This window comes from Sipha flava, unplaced genomic scaffold (genome assembly GCF_003268045.1).
Source record: "Sipha flava isolate LNK unplaced genomic scaffold, YSA_version1 323_pilon_pilon, whole genome shotgun sequence".
NCBI classification, from domain to species: Eukaryota; Metazoa; Arthropoda; class Insecta; order Hemiptera; family Aphididae; genus Sipha; species Sipha flava.
In genome coordinates this window covers 1,000,372-1,024,367 of record NW_020273008.1, presented here as the reverse complement: position 1 = coordinate 1,024,367, position 23,996 = coordinate 1,000,372, and the positions used below count along the sequence as shown (strand labels likewise).

At 35.0% G+C, this 23,996-nt stretch overlaps 2 protein-coding genes across 2 annotated transcripts in view; both read right to left on the bottom strand.

The window, feature by feature from the left end:
• Positions 1 to 23,996, bottom strand: part of LOC112686728 (lachesin-like) — a 207,423-nt gene that overhangs the window by 14,975 nt on the left and 168,452 nt on the right. Inside the window, exon 6 of the mRNA XM_025559137.1 lies at positions 13,574 to 13,722. Coding sequence (XP_025414922.1) covers positions 13,574 to 13,722 — 149 coding nt within the window. The remainder of the gene's footprint in view (positions 1 to 13,573; positions 13,723 to 23,996) is intronic.
• The window catches only part of LOC112686691, a 3,151-nt gene continuing 615 nt past the window's right edge, over positions 21,461 to 23,996 (bottom strand). The window contains exon 2 of the mRNA XM_025559099.1: positions 21,461 to 23,707. Within this exon, the coding sequence (XP_025414884.1) occupies positions 22,838 to 23,707 (870 nt within the window). The 3' untranslated portion in view covers positions 21,461 to 22,837. The remainder of the gene's footprint in view (positions 23,708 to 23,996) is intronic.

Sequence of the window (23,996 nt, the reverse complement as noted above, 5' to 3'; positions counted from 1 at the left end):
AAAAAAACAAATAATAATATAAAAAACAATATTTTCTACATTAAAATCAAATCTTAACTTTTATATGATAATTATTATACATTTTTATACGATAAAAGTTTTAACAAATGTTAAAAAAAAATATTTTAATCCAAAACATATATAATATAAATTGTCAAAAACCATAAAAAAATTTTTTTTATACCAATTTGCATACTACAAAAAAATTGTAGCCACACATTTTCGTAGGCCCTAGGTACAGTGCCTATAGAACCTATGCGCTAATAGGGACCTGTATGTGTGTGTGATTATTTCGTTTCTGAGTTAAATAAATTATCATTGCTGTTGAAGATTTACAAGGCTGGCGGTCTGAAATCGTTCGATATTTTTACCGCACACGCTACACCGATTGCTGAATAATACGTTGTGTACGTGGAATGAAAAAAAAAAACTGATTTTCATACGAACCCTGAGAGCATGGTAGCTACGTATTGCATTGGATCTGCAGCGTTATCGTGATAATAAAATCCAGTGCCGTAGCGCAACCAAACATTGCGCCCGGGGCGAAACTTCAAAATGCGCACATACGTATTTTCAATTAAAAAATATTACGCTTATTAGATGTTATTTTCAATGATCGTTTTAATTAATATGAAGGATGTTAAAGATTTTGTGAACAAAATATACGACATTGGCCGTTATAATTTTTAACGTTAAATGTAAGATTTTCATTTTCGCGCTCCTCTAGGAATTTCGCTCGGGGCGTGGGCACCTCTCGCCACCCCCTTGCTACGGCCCTGGAAATACCGCATTCGTAACGCGATGCCTCGCGTGATTTTATTAAAACCACCAGGCGGAACGTACGCCGCGGGTAATTAAAAGTAGCTCGAGATCGGCGACAAAGCCAATACGGTACACGTGTATTACGTGTCGACGGCGGTGTTACTGCCACCCAGAGCATATTTTAATATACAAAGCACTAGTGCCCTCAAGTGATAATTGAATGTTACCCAGGTGGTGGGTGATCGTGTCACCAACCAACACATTCTTATAACGACCATAGTTGATTTTCCCTGTATGTTCCTCTGCAGAAGAGCACCTCGTCTATGAACCACGATGGTAAACAATTTTATTGAAGTGCCACCTAGTGAAAGTTACCCAGTAGAAATATGTTCTGCTACCACCAACGTTCGAGCTTGAGTGAATTGTAGCCGATTTTCAAGCAGATGTTTAATATACGCGTGTCCCTCGGTCGCTACAGGGGCGTATTTAGACTCATTTCTAGGGGGGAGGGGATTCAATTTTTTTCTTTAATTCAGGCTCAAAATTTTCAAGTATAATTTTTGGTAATATTTAAATCAGGCGAATCCTTAATATTTGTGGTTTTTTTTTAATCTAACGCCGGATCCACTTAGAATCGACTTTCGTGTAGTTCTTTTTTAACACCTGTCTGTGTTTTCAAAGTTACGCTTATTTTTTATTTGATTTTTCACTAAGTATGGTAATCCGACAAAAAGCCCAATTCAGTATTTACAGCCACGTGTGATTTGATTTTGTTATAAAATGATCCGCATTAAATAAAATTGAAATGTGCAACTCACATATAATCGATTCCTTAAAGACGGATTTAGGGAAGGGCGATCACTCCTTCACAAACCTCTAAAATACGCCTATGGGTCGCTGCGACGGCAATTAAAACAGAGTCTGAAATTGTCGATGCGTCCCAGTAGTCGAAGGCGCGTTCAATGGGTGTACGTACGCGCACGCGTATCGTTACACGTATTGAAAATTCGTAATAGGATAATCAAAAGCTCATTAAAACGCCACATCGTCTTGTTCACCACCGCCATCACAACTTGAAACGCGTTTTGGTGGAAAATTTCAAAAGCGGCAACGTTTAGGGCGTTCGAACGCGCGCATTTCGCATCTCCAATCGATTGTTATTAATTAGAATGTGTATATGTAAAATAGACGGCTGTTTGGAGTGGACATGTTTCAAGGGCGGTGAATATAGTCGCGAGCAGAGTTGTTGTGTATAAAACAAAGCGTTTTAAACGATTTATTTAAAACATCATTAACATTGTTTAAGTGAATTAAACTAATTTCAAACAATTTACAGTTAAAACTGTGGGTTATGTATTATACATCTAGGAACTTAGGAATCAAGTAAATACTAAATTTAACTATTTTAAAATTTTAAGCTACGGGCAGGGACGGAACTATTAGGTGAAAGGGGTTGGTCGGTGACGAGCATCACGTCGAGACCGTGTTTGATACGATCGTCTCCGGTGTCGTGAAAACGCCGCGGAAGACGTGCACGCGTGAGAAGAAAAATACCATCATACATCGTACAACGCAGGGAACCGTCGATGGTGGTGTGGGCGGGGGCGATCGCAGGAAATCTCGTCCGAAACCGTTTTGCCTTATCACCCGATACATCTCGGCACGTGACAGGGCTCCGATGTAAATGCTACGACCGCGCGCGCGACGCAATTCATATTTACATATTATAATAATATCGTACGTGTAACGTAATATTTTCCCGGCGCGACGTTAAACGTCTTACACGCGTTTTTACCATATCATTATTATTTTTTTTTATTGAGTCAAAAACGTTTCAACATTCCCGAGGTCGTTAGCCAGAAGTTTTCACACATTTATCTTAATACTACGCGGGGTATTCGATTTTTTTGCAACGACGATTTCTCGAATAGCTAGAATGATTTCGTTCTTTGGGTTCATTAAAGCGACGAGTGCACTAAGAGACTCACTTATAATGAGTGTTAACTTGGATTAACCGAGTTCACCGCGGGTTTCAGGACAGGTGCGTATTTGGGCATGTACCAGTTGCCCCCAAAAGTACATTTTTTTATACCAATTCCCCCCAAATTATCTAGAGCAAAATGTACCAGTTGCCCTCACATGTTAATATATACACGATTACAATATATAGCCTGTAAAATAGGGGAGGTAAATATACAAATAATAAATAAAATTATTTATAAAAATAATGTAAAATAGTATAAAATGATAAAATCAAATTTTGATATTTGCAATTATATATGATATTGTGTTTTGTAATAATTGAATAATAACCTACTACTAGGTGCAAAGCCAGGATTTTACAAAAACGTAAATTTAGACGCGTCTAAGTGGATAGCCGATTTATAACGATATTAACGACAAATATATTACGCTTTATCGGAATACACTAGTTATTATCATTTATTAAACCTATCTTTATTAGTAGTTTTTTTTTTTGTTAGACATTATTATATGATACGATGTATACCTATATATATATATATGTCTTTAATAGGTATATTTTAGTAGACGAAAAGCACTGACGTTGTTAACACGATGGAAAATATTACGCGAGTGTATAGTAAAAAGGGCAATGTATTGTTAGTTTTAAATAATTATACTTTTTAATTTTAATTATTATTTTATTAACTTTTTCATATTATTTTGTAAGTAATTATTATAAGCATATGAATATTTTATCTAATTTTTTTTTTTTTTTTTTAACAAATTATGCCACATAATTATTATAATATTTATTATTTTATTAACTTTTTCATATTATATGATGTGTACTACGATTTATTATGAATTTTTTATTTCTATCGTTATAATTTTCATTTTATCCATACTATTTGTAAATATATTATATTTATTATTTATTACAAAATACAATATCATATATAATTGCAAATATCAAAATTTGATTTTATCATTTTATACTATTTTACATTATTTTTATAAATAATTTTATTTGTTATTTGTATATTTACCTCCCCTATTTTACAGGCTATATATTGTAATCATGTATATATTAACATGTGAGGGCAACTGGTACATTCAGTTGGGGGCAACTGGTATATTTTAAAAATCCCGATAACAGCCGTTGGGGGCAACTGGTTAACACCCGCGTATTTAGCTTTACTTCTAGAGGGGGGGGTGCGACTCAAATTTTTTCTCTAATTCAGGCTCAGCATTTACAAGTAAAATGTTTGGTTACATTTAAATCTGGTGAATCCTTAATATTTGTGGTTTTTTTTTTAATCTTATGCTTAAATCTTATCTTTATATATCTCAAAAGTCGATTCTAAGTGGATCCGGATTCACTTAGAATCGACTTTTGTGTAGTTCTTTTTTAACATCTGTCTGTGTTTCGAAAGTTATGCTGCGTTTTATTTGATTTTCCACTAAGTATGGACCCGGCAAAAACCCAATTCAATATTCACAACCACGTGTGATTTGATTTCGTTATAAAATGATCCACATTAAAAAAAATTTTAAATGCGTATCTCACATATAATCGATTCTTTAGAATCGGTGCAATCACTGATCTAAAAGTAAAAGTTGAAAAAACCACACAAACGACGTACATTCACAAATTATATTTATTTTTATTCACTTATACTATTGTATATATTTACATATACCTCAATCGGTAATTATTAATATCAACATATTAAACGAAATAAAATATTTCCTAGTAAACAAAAAATGAGAAAAAATGTATACATCCATCCCAAAATTATTTCGATCGTCAAAAACGCATGTTTAGTGTAAAAAAACACTGCGAAAACTGTCCGGGTACTCTTACATATTCAATATGGTTGAATGTTTAAAATTAGACCATATCAACATTAGCAGAACAGGTACTACTACTGAATATAAACACAATTTGGCACTCAAATTATGAGGAAGTGGATGTAAGCAATTTCAAAAATTATAATGTACCTCTACTTTTAGGTCATTGCCCCAAATTGTTTTCTGGTAAAAAAAATATTGTCTGCACTCCTGAAAGGAATAGCGTATCTATATTTTTATTTTTTCAATTTGAGCATTTTACATATTAAAAGAAAATCTCGGTTTTTGCATACTTATTATTGGGAGAATTACGTGGTTTAATAAACTTTTTTTTTATAATTTTTGACGCATAACATATGATATGATAGTTTATGCATTTTATCGTGATTAATTCGTTATATTTTTTTAAGGACCATAATAACATCTTTTGGCATGCTTTTGACAAATAACGCAATTTAATACTTTTTTTTTTTATTATTTTTGATGTATGTAACTATGTTACATAGAATTATACATACGAGTATATAATATATACAACTATATTTTAGTTCATTTTGTGAGTAAATTCGACAACACAAGAAATGCTGTTTCCTATTTTCCAGTTACACATCCTGTACATCGATCGATAGTGAATGACGGGTTTTCAAACTTTTCCCCGGTAACCCCGAACTATATGAAGATATAAACTTCTAAATATACTTTTATTTCGAAACTATGCTTAAAGAATTTGTTATATACTGTACGGTCGATATTGCCAAATTATGGCTTCTTTAGCGTTTAATTGAGATTTACTTGTGTGTAAGTGTTTTGAGAAAAACGAGTGGAAACCATTTTGACTGATGTGATAAACGTTTAACGCATTAGTTTGAGTTACAAACAAGTTATGTTTTTAAATATACCGCCGCTTTTAACATTTTTTAAATGTATTCGGTTATAGTATTTTGTTAACTCATTGAAATGTTAAAACATCAAAACGCAATATTTTATAATACACTAACGTTAGTAATAATATTAAAAAAAAAAAAAGCCATAAAAACGCACTTGGTCTTGAGTACTTATACAAGTTTGCTGTTATAACAAAACTAATATTTTTAACTCGACAAGTTATTACTAAATCAACAATAATGTAATGTTTTTTTTTTCGAACAAAATTAATTTGTTTTTTAAATAAACACGAATTTTCGGCCGATAAACGATTAGTTTTATTATTTTAACAAATTATGTTTATCGCTCTTTATAATATATACGTTCAACAATAACGAGTTTTTGTTAATATTGCGATCATTTTTTCTTCAGGCGTACGAAAATTAGTCTCTCGTCAAAAGGGAAATCCCTAGGGAGTGTACACGAATGGTTTTTCTCGCCCGTGAACTGCAGCGGCTTTTGGTTAATCCCAAGGGCGTCGATATCAACATCAAACCGGCGCGCAGCGGCTAAGAACGCGCCGGGTGAATTTCAATGAATTTTCTACGCAACATGTTTTCCAACTAACCTATACATTTTACGCCCAACCACCCCACCCCGAAGACGTTTCGTGATCGTTCCGTGTACGGATTAATTGAAACACCACCGTTTATGGAATTATTAATGTACGTTTACCCGCGCGGTTGGGCAACCGATAAATGATCGACGTCAAGTGATTTCGCCGGGATCAACATTCGCACGTCGTGTTGGCGTAGGTTACTTAGGCGTTAGGTTGGTCGGCCGAAACGAATCCACCGCGAAGCACTGTACGTTGTTATGAATCCCCGAATATTAGAATATGATTATAATTATGCGTATTCAGTGGCGTAGCCAGGATTTTTAAATGGGGAGGGGGCTAACCACTATTTTTGGATAAGTAAGGTAAGAGAGGATATGAGAATTCACCCTTAACCCTCCCACCATCTACCACCAAGTTTCTAAACGTAATTCAAGCATTTTAGTATAGTTTTAAAAATATTTATTAATATATAATTTATAATAATAATAATAATTTTGGTTTCAGTGTTCAGTCACTTGCTCCACTCTGACAGCTGCATCCTCTTAGGCGAATTTCTGGCAAATTCAGTTATTATTTCACTTTCATCGAATTGCTCTTTTTTATTTATATTAGCCATAGCTAACCCATTCAGTCTGTTTTCCGACATGGTGCTTCTTAAAAAAATTTTTAAACGATTAAGTGCTGAAAACGTTCTTTCCGGAGTGAAAGAGGTAACTGGTAACGTGGCGAATAATTGTAAAAGTATTTTAATGTTAGGTCGAAGATTGGTGCGATGAGACAGTGAATCAAGAGCAGAATTCCGTTTTGGAATAGTATTTTGACTCCATTGTTGCCTCCATATGAACAGGTCAGCCCTGATTGTAGATGAGGTATCATCATGGAGATCTTGGACATATATTTTAGCAGCTTTTATAATATTTTTATCGTCATACATATTTAAATTGGCCGGAATAAGTCCTTCAAGTGGCATAACATCAATAAGCCTTTGATTAAAACGAGCATTGATTTTATTCAATAGTCAAGATACATTATACATATAAACACGGCCCATGGGGGAGGCTATAGCCCCCTTAGCCCCCCCTCCCTTGGCTACTTCACTGTGCGTATTTATATGAATGTACGGGTTGATGATTACACTATAAACCGCCCAATTGGAAATTTATTACTTATGCCGATACTCACAACAGGCGCAGTACTGCGCAAGTATTGCCATCCAACGGTTGGCTAGCCCGTACGGGCATAGTACTGATTATTTTAATTAGCCAGTACTGCATTAGTACTGGAAAACTAGTACTGGCTGCCAGTGTTGGCTCAATACTGGCTCTATACGTGCCTTGTAAGGATTGTGAGCAAAGGCCAGCAAATAACTCTTGTAGTTCTGCCAACGTTGGCGGAATACAGACATAATAATTAAATACGTAATAATTATTACGGCCGTAATAATTACGGGTCCCATATAGCCGTATAGGTGTAACTAGGGAGGGACTAGGGGCTAATATTATTTTAGCCCCTTTGTTAGAAATTTAAGATCCCTTGTGACAGCAGTTTAAGTCTTCAAATCAATATTAGAAATATTGTAAAAAAAATATGTAATTTGAATGTTAACATCTAGATAAAAAGAAATTGCAATCTACACTGGGATTAAACAATTTTCATAATATCATGCATTGATATTAAACTAAAATATGTTTAACACGTGCAATGCCGCGGTCCGTTCGTAGTGCTGATACCGTGTAGCCGCAACGAAGAACGATAATAGAATATCACAACAATATAGGGTTTTTCCTATGTATACTATCCGCCGGCAACAAAGTTCACGCGATCATGTCCCTGCGTCACACCGCCACACCACCAATACATTAAACGCCATAGATGTCTTTATCGTCAAATGAAATATCATATCAAATATCAATCGTCTTTGTATTTTCGTATTTTCTTCCGTGGTGTACTGTGTACGTGCTCGAGTTTTTTACATTAATCCTTTTTTCTTTTTCGCGTGTATATTTTTAATATTTTATACAGCGTAGTGATTAGTGAGCGTTTGATATTTATATTTTGTATTTTGTACAACTCAACCCTCAAGTTCTCAAGATCTCCGAAGTCTTAAGATTTTCAGAAGTTAAAGGTATGTATACATTCAAATCAATTATTAATTTATTGTAAGTACCTATATGTAGTAGTAAACGTCGAGTTAACTACTATGCATTTATATAATAACTATAATTTTAGTTAATTCAGTCTATGCTATTATGTATTTACCTGTTAAAATTAGGTAATCGGTCTTAATAAATAATTAAGTTTTAAAGTGTACCAAGTATTAGCAAATTACTTTTGAAGTTTAAATTGTGTTTGATTTCGAGATTTTCTTATGTAGGTACCTACTCAAAATTTTCAATAATACATTTAATTATGATTATTAGTTCTAATTTGTTTCATATGACGTTTCATATTAGGTAAAATAACTTCAATTTATCTAAATTAAAAATAAAATAAATAGGTAATAACTTTTATTGTCACTCGCTCAAAAGTTTTATAATTAGGTACTGTCTATTGAATTAGCTTAATTTTTTTTTTGTCTTATTTATGTCAATAGTGGAACAAGAATATAAATCTCTGTCTTTTAAATGTATTGTCTTACAGTTTACTTGTATCAATTGAAATAATTTACAATTAAAAAAATATTATATTCTACAATGCATTATCAGCTTTTAAAATGTTTTTATATATTATAGTTAAATTTAATCCATAAAGACATTTTAATTTTGTTTAAAAATAGTGTTATACAATAAAATGGCTACTATAACAATGTGTTTAAGTGAACAAATATAATTTGTACATACAGAAATCTGCGAAGTAGAAATACTTTTTAAATATTGTTTTAAATGAAGGTTTCTCTACTCTAATTATATCATATTCAAGTAAAGAAAATTGTAAATGTAAATTTAGATCAGGTAGTGAATATTTATTGAGAAATTGATGTCTACCAAAAATTATATTACAATCATTGGAAATTATTAATTAAGCAATTATTAGTACCTAATCACAATACATAAAAATGTATTTATTCAAATTAGGTAGGTACTTTATTTTGAATAATCATAATAATAATAATAATCAATAATCACGATTGTGTGCGTGTGTTTATATACTATATTATTTCCCCATACGACTGCCTAAGGAATGTCTGCTGATTCTAGCATTAAGACCGGACAACCAGCTCGTATGAATAAAACACACGACACACAAGTCAGTCTTGGTTTTACAGAACATTCGAGTTTTGTCATACAGAGTGTTTCAGAGCATTTTAACATCAAAATTATAGTGAATCATTAAAGTGAATTTATATTTCTTCTTATTTGTAACTGGGCACACGAGTATGTTCATAATAACATGCACAGGTAACGCAACAGAAATACGACGTGTGCACGAACCGCAGCGCATTGGCGCGTACCGATGGCGTGGCCTTGCGACCGGTGCCGCAACTAGGATTTGGTGCCTAGGTAAGCCCTATGACTATTCAAGTATTGGCAAATTATTTGTTTTATCATTAAAGACAGCTTACTAACAACAAATTGTCACTGTAATTCTTTCGCGTAAAAAATACCCTCCAAGTTTATGTCTACGATCACGGCCCCCTTTGAGTCTTGGGCCTCTGATGTCTATCCCGATTGTAGCTCCACTGCTTGCGAGTCCGTTCGCGCTGCGTTCCGTGCTGTTAATTTTTATTAAACTCAGACGTTGTTACCATGACCACCGTGTGATGATCGTTGTCGCGGTGTAAATCGAAATCGTCATAGGACTATAAAATTGCGGTCCGAGTGTCCGCAGGCGCACATCACTGCCGTTGGAACAAGTATCAGGAGGGGGAGGATAGGGTTGGCTCATGTCCCCGCCGTGATCGATGCACGGAATGAAATGTGTTGTACGGCGTAATAGCGATGCAGGGGTGTTCAGAGTTTGTATAGAAATCGGAAGAGGATGTCCGCGGACTCTAATGTTTTTCCTATAGAAGAAGGGCGTTTTGAACACGCACATTTCGGGCGGGACGTTTTCCCCGACTCGCATTACCGAGCGCTAGGGAACGCGTACCCTTGTCTGTTGCTGTAATATACGATTGTGTACGCGATGAACGATTTCAATAAAAATAATGACATGATTTAGGCTGTACAATCGAACCGATTTTGATATTATTATTATGAAATATTTCTATAACACTCCCGGGGCAAGTGTACATTTTTGCGAATCGTAAGAATTATTGATATTATAATGGTGGATTTGTATACGTTGAATGATGGTTTATTATGTGTATTGTTCACTTTACTACCAAGAATGTAATATAAAATCTAGAAAATAATCGTGTTTGTATAAAATTTATATAATTATACATTAAACGGTTCCGGTTCATTTATACGGTCTTCAAGAGTTTGATTTTTTTCCCATAGACGTATGGATATTAAATTAAACTTAATAATGTACCTACCATGCAAAGAGAATTAAAAAAAATAATCTAAAAGCATAAAGGGAATTTTGCACAGTTTTTAGTCATAAGAAGATTATCTTGGCAAATTAAATCGTAAGCGAAGTAGAAATATTTTTGTTGAAAAAAAAAAAATTAAAACAGAACCAATCTGAACGTATGAAAACGTATATCATATAACTACATCGTACACGACGTTCTTTCCGCATTAATGGTTTTAAATCGCGTTTGTGAACAGTTTAATGTAACATAATTTATGTTAACTTTAATACGTCTGATATGAAGGAGATAAAACATAACATATTAAACGGCTCAATGTTTTTAAGTTTTCTGTCATAATAATCTGTATTTAGTTATTACGTATAATTGGAATAATGTCGATTTATATACGAATAAGTATTACATGGTTGAACAGTAGACACTAAAGAACACGAAACGATAAGTTTATCTTAGGTTTACGAAAAGAAAAATAAATGTTGGAAAATATTTAAATAATTTGTTAGGTAGTATAAACTTTGTTTTCTCCATCACAAGGACCATTAGAGTTAATCCTAAATCTTGTCCAGAATAGGAAAAGAGAATTATTAAAATTCATTAAATTAAATGAAACCGTTAAATCATTTATGTACGCGGCGTTGAAAAATGTACGAAATAACTCTGAGCTACTAGGTTTTCATTCGAGGTTCCAAGATTTCCGTCGAATTTTTCCAATTACGAGTTTATATGGGACAATGCGTTAGAACGACTTCTAACCGCATATTTTTTCCCGTTGTGAATTCGTGTTAGAAATTAATCGACTTCGACAAATGAAAACAGGATGAGAAAAACAACAGCCCTGGGGCATACGTATAAAACATTCGACGTTGGCCAACCATCTGCTTTGTGTTCACGCATTCATTTTATCACTAATTCTGTTGCTGTTGCATTTACCGTTTACACGTTGCAAATGCATCGTATCTTATTGCACGGTGCAATCAGTGACCGGATGGACTGTTTTACATACATTGACCGCTGTGTACAGAGCTTGGAGTGAAGTTAAGTGGAAATGACAGTTAGGAAAATCAATTAAATATCCCATCGTTGTATTAAGGACTGCAGAAACATTTACGCGTCACGGGCAGGTCATTTGAAATGTTCGTACGAGACATTTGCGATTTGCTTACGAAGCAGGATTAAAATCATATTGAACTGCAAAAGTGTGTATAATTTTTTATACCTTTTTTTTTTTTTTTTTTGCAGAGAAGAGATTCAGAACGTGATCAACGTGATCAGTAGGGATCGGATTTTAAAGCATAATAACATAATAATTGACAAAAAGAATCATATAATTATTTGAAAAAAGCAAACAAAAGCATATTTATTTTTATAAAAAATTGAACTTAAATTAGATATGAAATTAATAGAAAAATTGAAAATTATTTTAAATTAAAAAATTAATTACTGTAATGTATATAGTAACATTTTCATCAATGAAACTGTTTTTTCGATTATTAGAGAAAATGTTTTTACCATACATATCGAAAACAAACACTCTATATATAGATAAATTAAAAATTAGTAAATGAATGATTCTCGTAAATTAATATATAAATGAATAAAAAATAGTTTATATATAGAAATAAATAAATTAGTAATTAAATAAATGCTTAGTCTGAAATATTATTATATTTATAAAGTACAACATGTTTTGAATTAAAAATGCATCGTCAGGTATATCAATATGCAAATTGTATATGGTTTTATATTACAAATATAATAATACTTCAGGCTAGGCATTTATTTATTTATTTATATGATAACATTACGATTAAACAAACGTTTAATACATTTAATAATTAAACCAATAAATGGAAACAAAAATAACTTGATAACCGTGTTTTGTGTTTGACATAGACTGAAAACTGTACCTATTGTCATACATAAATAAGAAGAGTATTTTTATATTCATTATCAATTAAATTTAATTGTTTTCATTAGTATAGCACAATAAACATATTAAAATTCCATAGCTGGAATAATTGTACAAAAGTAATAAAAAAAGCAATTAAAATAATTTACATAAAATAAAGCCGAAAAAAATAATAGGTTTATTTAGAATCTGACTGTCATGAGGCGAATTTATGTATAAAAATTATACTTCCATCTTATATATTAAAAAATAACCATAAGTCAAACCCTAGTGATCAAGAATCGTTAATTTTTGGTTAAAACGTTTTTCATTTTGCCCTTAGTGTTATTTGTAAGGTTTGGAATACAATTGAACTCATTCTTTGTATACGTTTCCTCATTTTTAATATTTTTTTTTTATTATATCATCGAAAGCCAGGAGGGGGGTTAGGGGTTTAATTGTTTAAGGTTCAGAGCTCCCCCTGAATTTTTTTCTTAAAATAAAAATGCTTATTACATTTAAAATTTTAAAATTTGCTGGTCAAAAAACATGTTTATACTCTTATTTTTTCCTTCAAAAAAATATTTTGATGGCATGGCCTTGATATCATCATATAATACGAAATTTAAATAGAAATGCGTTATTGGTTTTTTTTCTGCCTATGATTTATTTTTCAGTATTGTAATTCTACTACGGTATTCAAATATCATAAATTATTATTTCCTTGAGTATCGCGGTACACTTTATCTTGTAAAAAATAAAATAAAAATGTCACGAAGAAAATTGTTTGCACTATTGTAAATTGCGAGTAAAAATGGAAAAATAATATTCCTCGTTGAACTTCATACGATGATGTTACTCGTTGAAAACGACTGAGTGTCGTTTAATTCGTAGTTAGGGTCGTATTTCCAGTCGATTACAAATAAAATTCGAATTTCGAAAATCAAACTCTAGACAGAATTATGATCGCTAAGATACATTGCGCACGTGATCTCAACCAACCAATTCTTAACTACGCGTTATAATTTGCTAAACAATTCTTACGACACATCGGTAATCAATGTTCAACGCGGTAATTATGATTTAAACGGTTTCAGAACTATGTACACTATGTACAGTACATTTATCATATCCACACACTACTCACCGTAAACTCTTAGCGTGCCTTCGGAGTTCCCAATGGAGTTCGTTGATATGCAATTGTACGTCCCTACGTCTGATTGGTCGAAAAGCTTTATGATGATGTAGTAGGCCGCTTTATAGCCGGATATCGTCTCTCGGAGAATGTGTTTAGGCCTGCGGAGGATAAAAAAAAAAAAACAGATAATATTATCATTGCAAACTTTGTCATATTTTCAGATGGTGTATTGCGTAGGCGAAGGAAATTCCGAATACAATAAAGTTACACACATTATGGTTATTTTTTCCGGAACACAAAACTCATTTATCATAATACTTATTGTTAAACGAAACAGGATCATTTCAAATTATTGAATTCTTAAGCAACAATACTGACGCATATTTCTTATAAAAATACAGTAACCCATACCATTTTAGGGAACTAAGTGAGTACCGATAAATTATTAATAATAATAATAATTATGACGTTTGGCATGTGTTCGTTTTTTTCGCATATATATATTACCACAAAACCGCGTAGAAAGTCGTCAAAACTCCGTTCGAAACACGATCGTACGTACACTGTAGCGTTTACGAGTTGATATATTTTAATCTTACTCAATCTCTCGTGTTCCACAAGCTATAGTTGACACGACAGAATAAGCTGTGTGCTAAACGGTGGAGTTATTATGTTAACGGTCATTAAAACATAACGATTAATTTTCTTAACTGACAAGATGCTAATACGGAAAGGAAGAGATGGAGAATGAATAACAATATAGCGTATCGTTTTCGATTCATCTCTATCCAGAAAGTTTTTACATCGTTGCGATGAACGCGGTTATACTGCGAGAAACGTTTTTGAACGTTAATTTTAATAATATTTTTGACGATTAGAATCGAACAACGGCGGTCAGGTATCGCGTTTCGTTTACATAGTAATACAAAATTGATAGTATTGTTAATGTGCAAAAAAAAAAAATAGTATTTTGAGCCGTGGAAAATTTGGTAGATTTTGTAACGGATTCCCCGTAGAAACAAATTGGAGACCCTGGGTTCTATAACGGCGATCCAAGACAATCGAATGGTTCGCGATGTCGCAGATCCATCGTTTAGTTTCGCAGTCGAAATGGTCCGAGGCGGAACAAGAGTACCGGACGGTCCACGCGTATAAGTTCGATCGGGATGGCACTGTAACGGTAGAACAAAGACTTCATCGTGGTCGATATAAGAAAACGCATTTCAACAACGTTTGTAGCTTCATGTGATGCCGTTTATACCGTATAGTGGCAGGAGTCGGTCCTTTGCGATATCGCGTCACAGGACCGTGAATCGGAGCTAAAGACGAAAGAGAACTGTGGCTTTCGGGAGGATTAAAGGTGCACACTGAAAAAACGGTGGATAAGACGTCGGTTGCTTACGCTTTTGCAGTGACAGTTTAAGATAGCTTAACAGTTTGGAAATCATCCAGACATTGGTCTCTTAAAAGTATTTATCATAGAAGGAAACCCAGAAAGAGGATTAATCGTGTATTCCGTTCGTGGTTTTTTATTTAAGTATAATGTATTGATTAGATGACGTTTCGTAGTGTTAAGAGTGCTATTTATTCGAATATCGTTCATGTTAATTTGTAAATATTATTTAAAACAAATTAAATCATCCAAGACAAAAAATATGCAAGACTTGGAGAAAAAAAAATCACTAGAAACGGAATAAAATGCTAAAAAAAGTCTGATCAATTACACGGCTCGCGTACAACGATTCGAAATACCGACTGAAATCGAATACAGAAATGTTATACTTACTGAAAATTAGATTTAGTATTTTTATTCAAAATCAAAACAATATATTTTAATGAAGCCACATGGAGCTAGTTAATAAACAAAAAGATTTGTTTTTAGAAATAATCATTACTTACTATTTGTTATTCGAATATTATACGTGGAACTCTAAAGATTAGAACGTGATTACCTACCCCCACAGAGAATAAATTTGAAAAAGAAATGCTCAATCCTGAATATATTTCTAATATCGAGTTCTTAATTCTGAACAATCGTAAAAAGGATTTAAGCGGTTATCCAACTATATATCTTGTATCTCGGAAGTTTGGTTATAACTTCTGCGACAAATTGCGCACACATTTGGAGGTTAATAAATAGCTATAAATTATCCAATAATGTACAGACATTTTATTACCTGTTCCAATACCTTTTACTTATGTTTTGATTTATTTATAACGATTGTACTTTATGAAAAAAAAAAAACTAAAAATACTACTTGCTGTAACTTTACGTGGTCATTTTTTTTTTATCAATTTCATCGAGTGATATATTCGAGGACATTTAAAATCTACCGGTTATTTTTATTTTGATGTGTTTTGCGACGCGAGCGCAAGGATGCTATAGAAAATCATTCGAAGTACCGAATCCTCGTAAATAATTCTTAAAAAAATATCCTTTTCTTACCTTTTTTTTTTAAATATTTATGGGAACGAACTTACGTAGAATTATCAGATAACTCTTGAAAATATATTTATTTTTCTTTTTCAAGCTAAAAGAAAATTGTTTGATCATCGTTAGGTTTCAGTTTCCCTTTAATCTTTATTTTATCCTTTAAATGTAATACTAAATAATAATTCTGTTTAGAACTTTATAGAAAACATATAGAGTATAGTTTCTGCTTTTATAATTGTTTTACACTTAGATTAGATTTTAAAGCTTTTATGACGTAGTCGGGAACTTTTCACGTATAGTTTTGACGCATCAAATTATATGACGTATAATAACTCACCACTCAACTAAATAACTTTTTGTTAATATACGTATATGAAATTATTTAATGGTTTTACAGGAGGGGGACTGATATTAGTATCTATTTACCGAGCTCCAGATATTGTTACCTAATTAACGGTCGTCTTTAATATCTTTTCTGTACATATGGTGTTCAACTAAAAGATAAACAACCATTGTGTGATGTGAATTAATTCATATCCGACTAAACCGATTCAGATTACGTCATTAGAGTAGTAATATTTTACCCGAGTGTTGAGGGTTTCTTATACGATATTGTTAATGACCACAGGAAATCACGAATTTTAATCTACTTAGACGCGTGCAGTGTGAAATGCGACGACCGATGGGCATAAAAACCATGGAGAACATGATAACCGGAAAAACAGCGGACCATATGCATATTATCCGGCAGAGCGTGTGCACATACACTTGAGCTGGTACGATCGAGTTATTTCCATTCGGCGCAGAAACACTGCAGAAACGAGCTGCGTCGTCGTCGGTGCAGTACGTGCAAATACTGAACGGCTACTATTACTTGCTGGCTGGCACGGAAGAATTGCAATGGACAGTAACGGGAATCGTTCGCCTTACGGACGATTTTCAACTCGCATCGAGAATCCCGCGTGGCACGAGCCTGCAGCCGTACTGTATTGTTTCGGGTCTGAACATTATAGGTATGTGCCGAGGAAAAATAAAGCGGCGCGAGTCTCGTTGGGATTTTAGATTGGTCGACATAATATCAAAAAAAAAAAAAAAAAATAAATAAAAAAATAAATGAAAAATAAACTTACAGCAGAACTCCGGACCCCGACAATGTTCGCGAATGAAACGTTATCGCGGGGATTACCAAGGTTAATTGGAAAAGGTTATTAAGTTATGAATTTTTTTTTTTTCAGTACGGATTTCGCTCCTCGACATAACTGATTTCGAAGTACTACGGACTGTAATAATTCATTTTTTTTATTCGGTTAAGACCTCCGCCGTTGATATTAACTTATTAGCGCGTAAAACAGGATTTAAATGCAAGCACAGAAGGCGGCGGCGGCTGGCGGGTGTCCGTATCATATCCGGTACTTTACCTAACTCACGCGCGCGTCAGTTGTACGCGCACAGCTTGCACAATAATAATAATAACAATAATTACATTACATATGTGTCTGAGCGTCATTCACGGATTACCAACTGCAGAATGCGTTGATTACTATCGTTGTCGATTTTTTTTGTTGTTATTTTCTCCTAGTGGTCCGTTATAGTATGCTCAGTGTTTTCAAACGATCCTGGAACAGGACGAGGGATACGATAATGTGTATTATAGTTAATTTTTTTATTCGACCCATTTTCGCGCCTAATCAGGTACAATGATGATACACATCGCGTGTTGATGCCTCTGATATTGAATTGCCGAGGTAAGATTTCACTGTTGCAAACGTGGAATACGGTCCGAGAATCTGCGGTGGCGCGTGCGTGGCAATAACATTTGTAACAATTAGAAGTAGATACAAGATTAGTGTGCTGACTAAAAATTAATCCAATTGCACCGTCGTTCGTGTCATACGGTTTTATTGTTTTTGAAAATAATATTTTCCAAACAGCCTCGGTACGTAAACAAACAAAAACAAAGCAGCGTACAGACGTACTACGAGTTCAGTTCCTCGCCAGTCGATCGGTTTCTGAAAAACATTTCTTTCGCTCGGATCTGTCATTGTAGCGTGTCACATCATACCAAATTCATAAGAATATTACTAATTGCGTACTTTTATTACTCAATTCGTATTTTCGTGTACAATAATTCCGCACAAATTAAATGTCAGAGCAATAGGATTTTTTTTAACCCTTTTGACCATATTTTTAAAACTATTGCAGTCAATGGTTCACATTTTTGTTTATAACGTTTATAATTTTCAACCATAACAATGAATGAACAACATCTAATTGCAGTGTTGGGAATAGATAATGCAAAATTTATCTAGATAAAGATAAAAGATAATATGTCCAAATTGATCTAGATAAAGATAATAGATAAAAAAAAGATATTTTCAAAAAATGTTATTTCTTGGTCAATATTTCATATTCTAATAATATAGATGAAGACTCAATTATAATCAGAGGCGTATTTAGGAATGTCTTATGGGGGGGGGGGGGCACAAACAAAAAGTTCAAAATATACATAGTTATAACTTTTCCATCTTAAAAAACTTTCGTAATTCATAACCAAATAATCAAAATACAAGTGTTTGTTAGAAACATAAACTTTTATTACACAAATTTATAATAAAACATATTTTTAAATATAATTTTTGTAATTACAATAACTGAAGACGTCTAGGTTGTTTATTAGCATATGCATCAATTAATTCTTCAGGTTTTATAATTATTTCAGGGTGTATATAATGCTAATCCGTTTAATCGATGGTATCATATTATCATGATATATTGATATTCCAGTATTTCACCATGTGCCCATGCGTGAAAAATAAGAGGGCCTACAATAATAAATAAAGTATAAAATACGGTAAATGGGGTCACAGGCCCCATAGGCCTATTCCATAGGCCTTCCGGAAAAATAGTAGTGACTCAAACTATGACTCCGTCTTTATCACATTCAAATAAAATTACGAAAAATATACCACCAATGAACCAGAATTCGAACCTCACCCTCATATAAATCTCTTAAATATGCCTTTTAGCATCTCAGAAATGTTGGACGCTATGTCAAACTGTAATTCCAAAAGTCCTGGTCCAGACGATATTCCATTCTGTTTCATCAAAAACCTTCCTAGCAACAGTATGAATCAACTACTACAAATATATAACCTCATTTGGGAAAAAGGATTTTACTCAGATTCATGGCGCAAAGCGATAATCATTCCAATCCCCAAACCAGATAAAAACAGATTTAATAAAACCAATTACAGACCTATATCTCTCATAAGCACACTAAGCAAACTTTTGGAAAAAATGGTAAACAAACGACTAATATGGCACATCGAAGTAACTAAACACCTACTAAACAACCAATGTGGTTGTTTTCGTCGCAACCACTCTACCCTAGACCACATAGTAAGCTTACACACGGACATCTGTAACGCAATGAATACCAAACAACACCTTATTCTCATCGCACTCGACCTCAAAAGAGCCTATGATATGGTGTGGCGCAACAGAGTACTTCCAATTATTCAAAAATGGGGTATAACTGGAAAGATCTTCACGTTTCTCAATAATTTTCTCACGAATCGCTCAATACAAGTAAAAGCTCATAACCATCTATCTAACGCACATCCCACTAAAAACGGACTTCCCCAAGGATCGGTTCTCAGTGTAACCTTGTTCCTCATAACAATACACGACATATTCAATCAAATTCAAAAACCCACCAAACATATAATTTTCGCTGACGACTGCTACATTTATTGCAGTGGAAGTAACATCAACACCACCCTGGAAATCCTCAATAAATCACTTCACTCCTCACAAGAATGGGCCAATAAATCCGGATTCATTTTTTCCCCCTCCAAAAGTAAATGTATCAAATACAACCACAATTCAGACACCATCCAGAAACTTTACCTTAATGACATTCAAATCCCTTTTCACAACTCAATCTGAATATTTGGAATGATATTTGATCGCAAATTAAACTGGACTATGCATCTAAAACATCTAAAAACAGTATGTAAGGCCAAGCTGAACATTATCAAAACCCTCGCCAACCATACATGGAGAGCAGACAAAACATCTTTGCTCAACATATATAAATCATTAATTCTATCAAAAATTAACTACGGATCCCAAGTCTACAAAACAGCTAAATCTAGACACCTCAAAATTTTAGATCCTATAAACCATGAGGGAATACACCTTTCCAAAGGCGCCTTTAGAACAAGCCCCACAGAAAGTATTCTATGCTACGCGGGAGAGATGCCTCTCCAATTCATATGAGACAAAAACACGCTATTATTCTGCATAAAAAGGAAAACTACTCCTGATCATATAAGTCATACAGATCTCTTCAAAAACAAAAACTCAATCATCAACCGCAACGGCACAAAAAATTTCACAACAATACAGGACAACTACTCCAGGCTATGCACTATAATGAATATTCATACCTCGGTCGAAGAAAAAAATCATCTTTCAAAAAACTCCTCCATGGCTATGGAACCTAACACCCTCAACAGAATTACTCTTTCTCAACAAACAAGATACTAACCACAAAATAATAATATCCCATTCCTATGACATTACCCGAAACAGATTCCTTACCCATTCTCAAATCTACACTGACGCTTCAAAATCTAATTATGGAGTTGGCTTCTCAATTGTGCACAATTAAAAAATCATACAACACAAACTCCCGGCAATTACAAACATATTTACCACTGAAAACTTTGCAATTCATGAAGCAATAAAATTAGTAAACTCACTTCCAGCAAACAATTTTTTTGATTATAAGTGATTCTCTCAGTGTCCTAACAGCCCTAAAAAACCCATAGCCAAAAAACGAAATCACCCAATCAACTCAATCGGAACTAATAAACACCAAAAAAAAATATCGACTTCATGTGGGTACCTTCCCACGTAGGCATAAAAGAAAATGAAATGGCCGACGAAGCAGCTTCCTTAGCTTGTCAAAACGTTCATGACATCATCACCATTGATAAAATATCTTCCAACGACATTTTTACATCAATTAGACACAAAACCATCAAGTCATGGCAACTCACCTGGGACTCCATTCCCCCAACAAACAAACTAAGGCACATAAAAAAATTCAATTACACAATGGTATACTCCCTTGAACCTCAGCCGACGTCAAAATATTGCCATCACTCGTATTAGAATCGGCCACACGTTTCTAACACACTCTTTTCTTATCAGTAAAGACCAACCCCCTATATGCAGCACATGCCAAACTCGCATCACTAAAAGACATATTTTCGAAGAATGCCCAATATACGAGCCAACTCGCACACTCCTCAACCAAGTTCCAACACCAAAGAAGTCCTTAATGAAGAATCTACCCAAAAAATCATCCAGTTCATCACCAAAGACAATCTTATTAATAAAATATAAATCAAGCTCATATACAATTATAAACTTACTTTAGTAAACTTTAATTAAATATCTTGTTCGATCGGGTAGAACACTTGACTGGTCACCTCACACTTAAAAACTATTAAATGATTATAACAAGGTTGGTTTTAATCCAAAGTAATTATATAATAATTCATCATAATTCAACACATTGGACATAAGATCGGGCGCCCGGAATAATAATAATATAAACATAAATACATAGATATAAAATGTAATACAGCCATTCACGGTAGTGTACTCAATCCCATCGACGACAGTGCAGCCAATTTCCTGCTGCCGAGAGCGGGCAGGCACTCCACGAACAACGATGTATCGTACGAACGGCGATGCAATGACGACGGTGTAAAACACGCTCGGCGGTACAACGCACAACGGCGCAATGGCGACCGGCGGCAAACACGCACGACGACGAAAGGAAACGGGCGACCGGTGGTAACGCACACGATGACACCGCAAAATCACGCGGAAGGTAGAAAATGGCATGAATCAACAAAGGCGCACAAGCGTGAACGAAACAAAGTAAAAACAGGACACACGTTACGATAGATCGGCGATATGCCGGCATCGGAGGTGAACATACGACGACGACTGCGGGGGTCCGTAAAAGAATACGGACGGTGACGACGTCGGGGCTCGCTGTCGGTCGCGGTTATCGCGGGGAAAACCGCAGATAAGGTCGACAATATTATATTTAGACAACCAGCTCGAACATACCCCCCCCCCATTGAAGAGTAGTGGTCCAGCCTTCCATGGTCGGTGAAGGGGTGGTTGTCAGTATCGGTATTACACAAAAAAAAAAAATAACAACCAACAAATGACACGGTCCGAACCGTTATCAAATGGAAATTAATAATATTAAACATAAGAAAAATAAAAAAAAATACATGTTATTTTATACAATTTACATTATAGTTACCAAAGAACAATGGTAATAGGGGAAGGTGGGATCATCTCAGTTGCAGTACGTCAGATTTGTTGGGTGGGTAACACAATCACCTTGATTACCGGACGTGTCACTAGGCCACGAGACGTTAAGATCTGGATTACGAGCACGATGCCGTCAGGCCCCGGGATTACTTCGGTCACACGGCCGAATCGCCACTCCAACGGCGGTACTAAAGGATCGCGCAAAAGTACCATGTCATTAACCCGAACATTGGGACGGTTGTCCGTCCATTTTGTGGGCTCCTGGTGAGTGTGTAAATATTCAGTGGTCCACCTATGCTAAAAGGCCTGATGGCATTGATCAAGTAGCTTCCATCTGTTGGCAATAGATCGCTCCAGGTCACCGGACGAGCGCGGAGGTACAGCAAGCAATGGCTGGCCGATCCGAAAATGACCTGGTGTAATGCACTCCAGATCATGAGGGTCCGAGGAAGTCGGAGTGAGGGGACGAGAATTCAGGACCACCTCAATCCTATACAAACCGTTGAAAACTCTTCATACAAGAAGGTGTGAGGTCCTATTATACGTGATAGTAACCGCTTCGCGGACCGGACTGCAGCTTCCCACAGACCTCCGAAATGGGGCGCCACGGGTGGGTTGAAATGCCACGCACAACCGGTTGAACTCGCGGTAATTGTTTGTTGCAACGAGGGACTATTGATTAATTGACGCAACTCACGGGCAGCGCCAACAAAATTTGTGCCACAATCCGAAAAGACGTCATTGGGGTGACCTCGCCTCGCAATGAACCGATCAAACGCGGCCATAAACGCTGCAGTGAAAAGTTCCGAGACAAGCTCTAAATGGACTGCTTTTACGGCCATGCATATAAAAACGGCTACGTATACCTTAAACTCTCGTGACCTACGCAACCGCAACTCGCGCATTTCTAATGGACCAGCGTAATCAATGCCAACTCGTGTAAAGGGACGACATTGCGACACACGAGCCGACGGTAGGTCCGCCATCAAGGGCTGTGGGTTACGACCATCAAAACGCATGCAAATAGTACATTGGCTTATAACTGAGTGTATCACCGAGCGAAGGGACATCAACCAGAACTGCCGGCCAATAAGCGAGGACATAACTCGGGGCCCGGAATGACAACTAATTCTGTGCCAACGGCGACACACTAGCACCGATAAATGAGAACTTTTGGCCACCAAAATAGGGTGTTCAACCGTGAAAGGCAACGCAGAATGTTTTAACCGACCCCCTACACGAATTACGTTTTTATCGTCAACGAATGGACAGAGGCGAGCTAACGGTTTAGACGACACACGCAAATTTCGCTCGAGTTCAATACGTAACTCGGAAAACAACAGTTTCTGTGAGCTCAACACGACTATGCGTAAAGCATCGTCGATTTCATCTAATGTAATCAACCCGGTCAGTTCAACAGGACGGCGGCGACATTTTAGAGTGAAACGAAGCATCTGAACGATTACACTGAACATCCGATCGTAGGATGAAAACCGCGAAAACCACTTTACAAGAGGGTCGTTGCGTTGTACGGCAAGACTAACAGGACGCACTTCCGGCAATTCTGAATGTGATATTCGAACACAGTCATCACCGTACGGGCGCGAAAAACGATTGGCCGCCGTCTGTTCC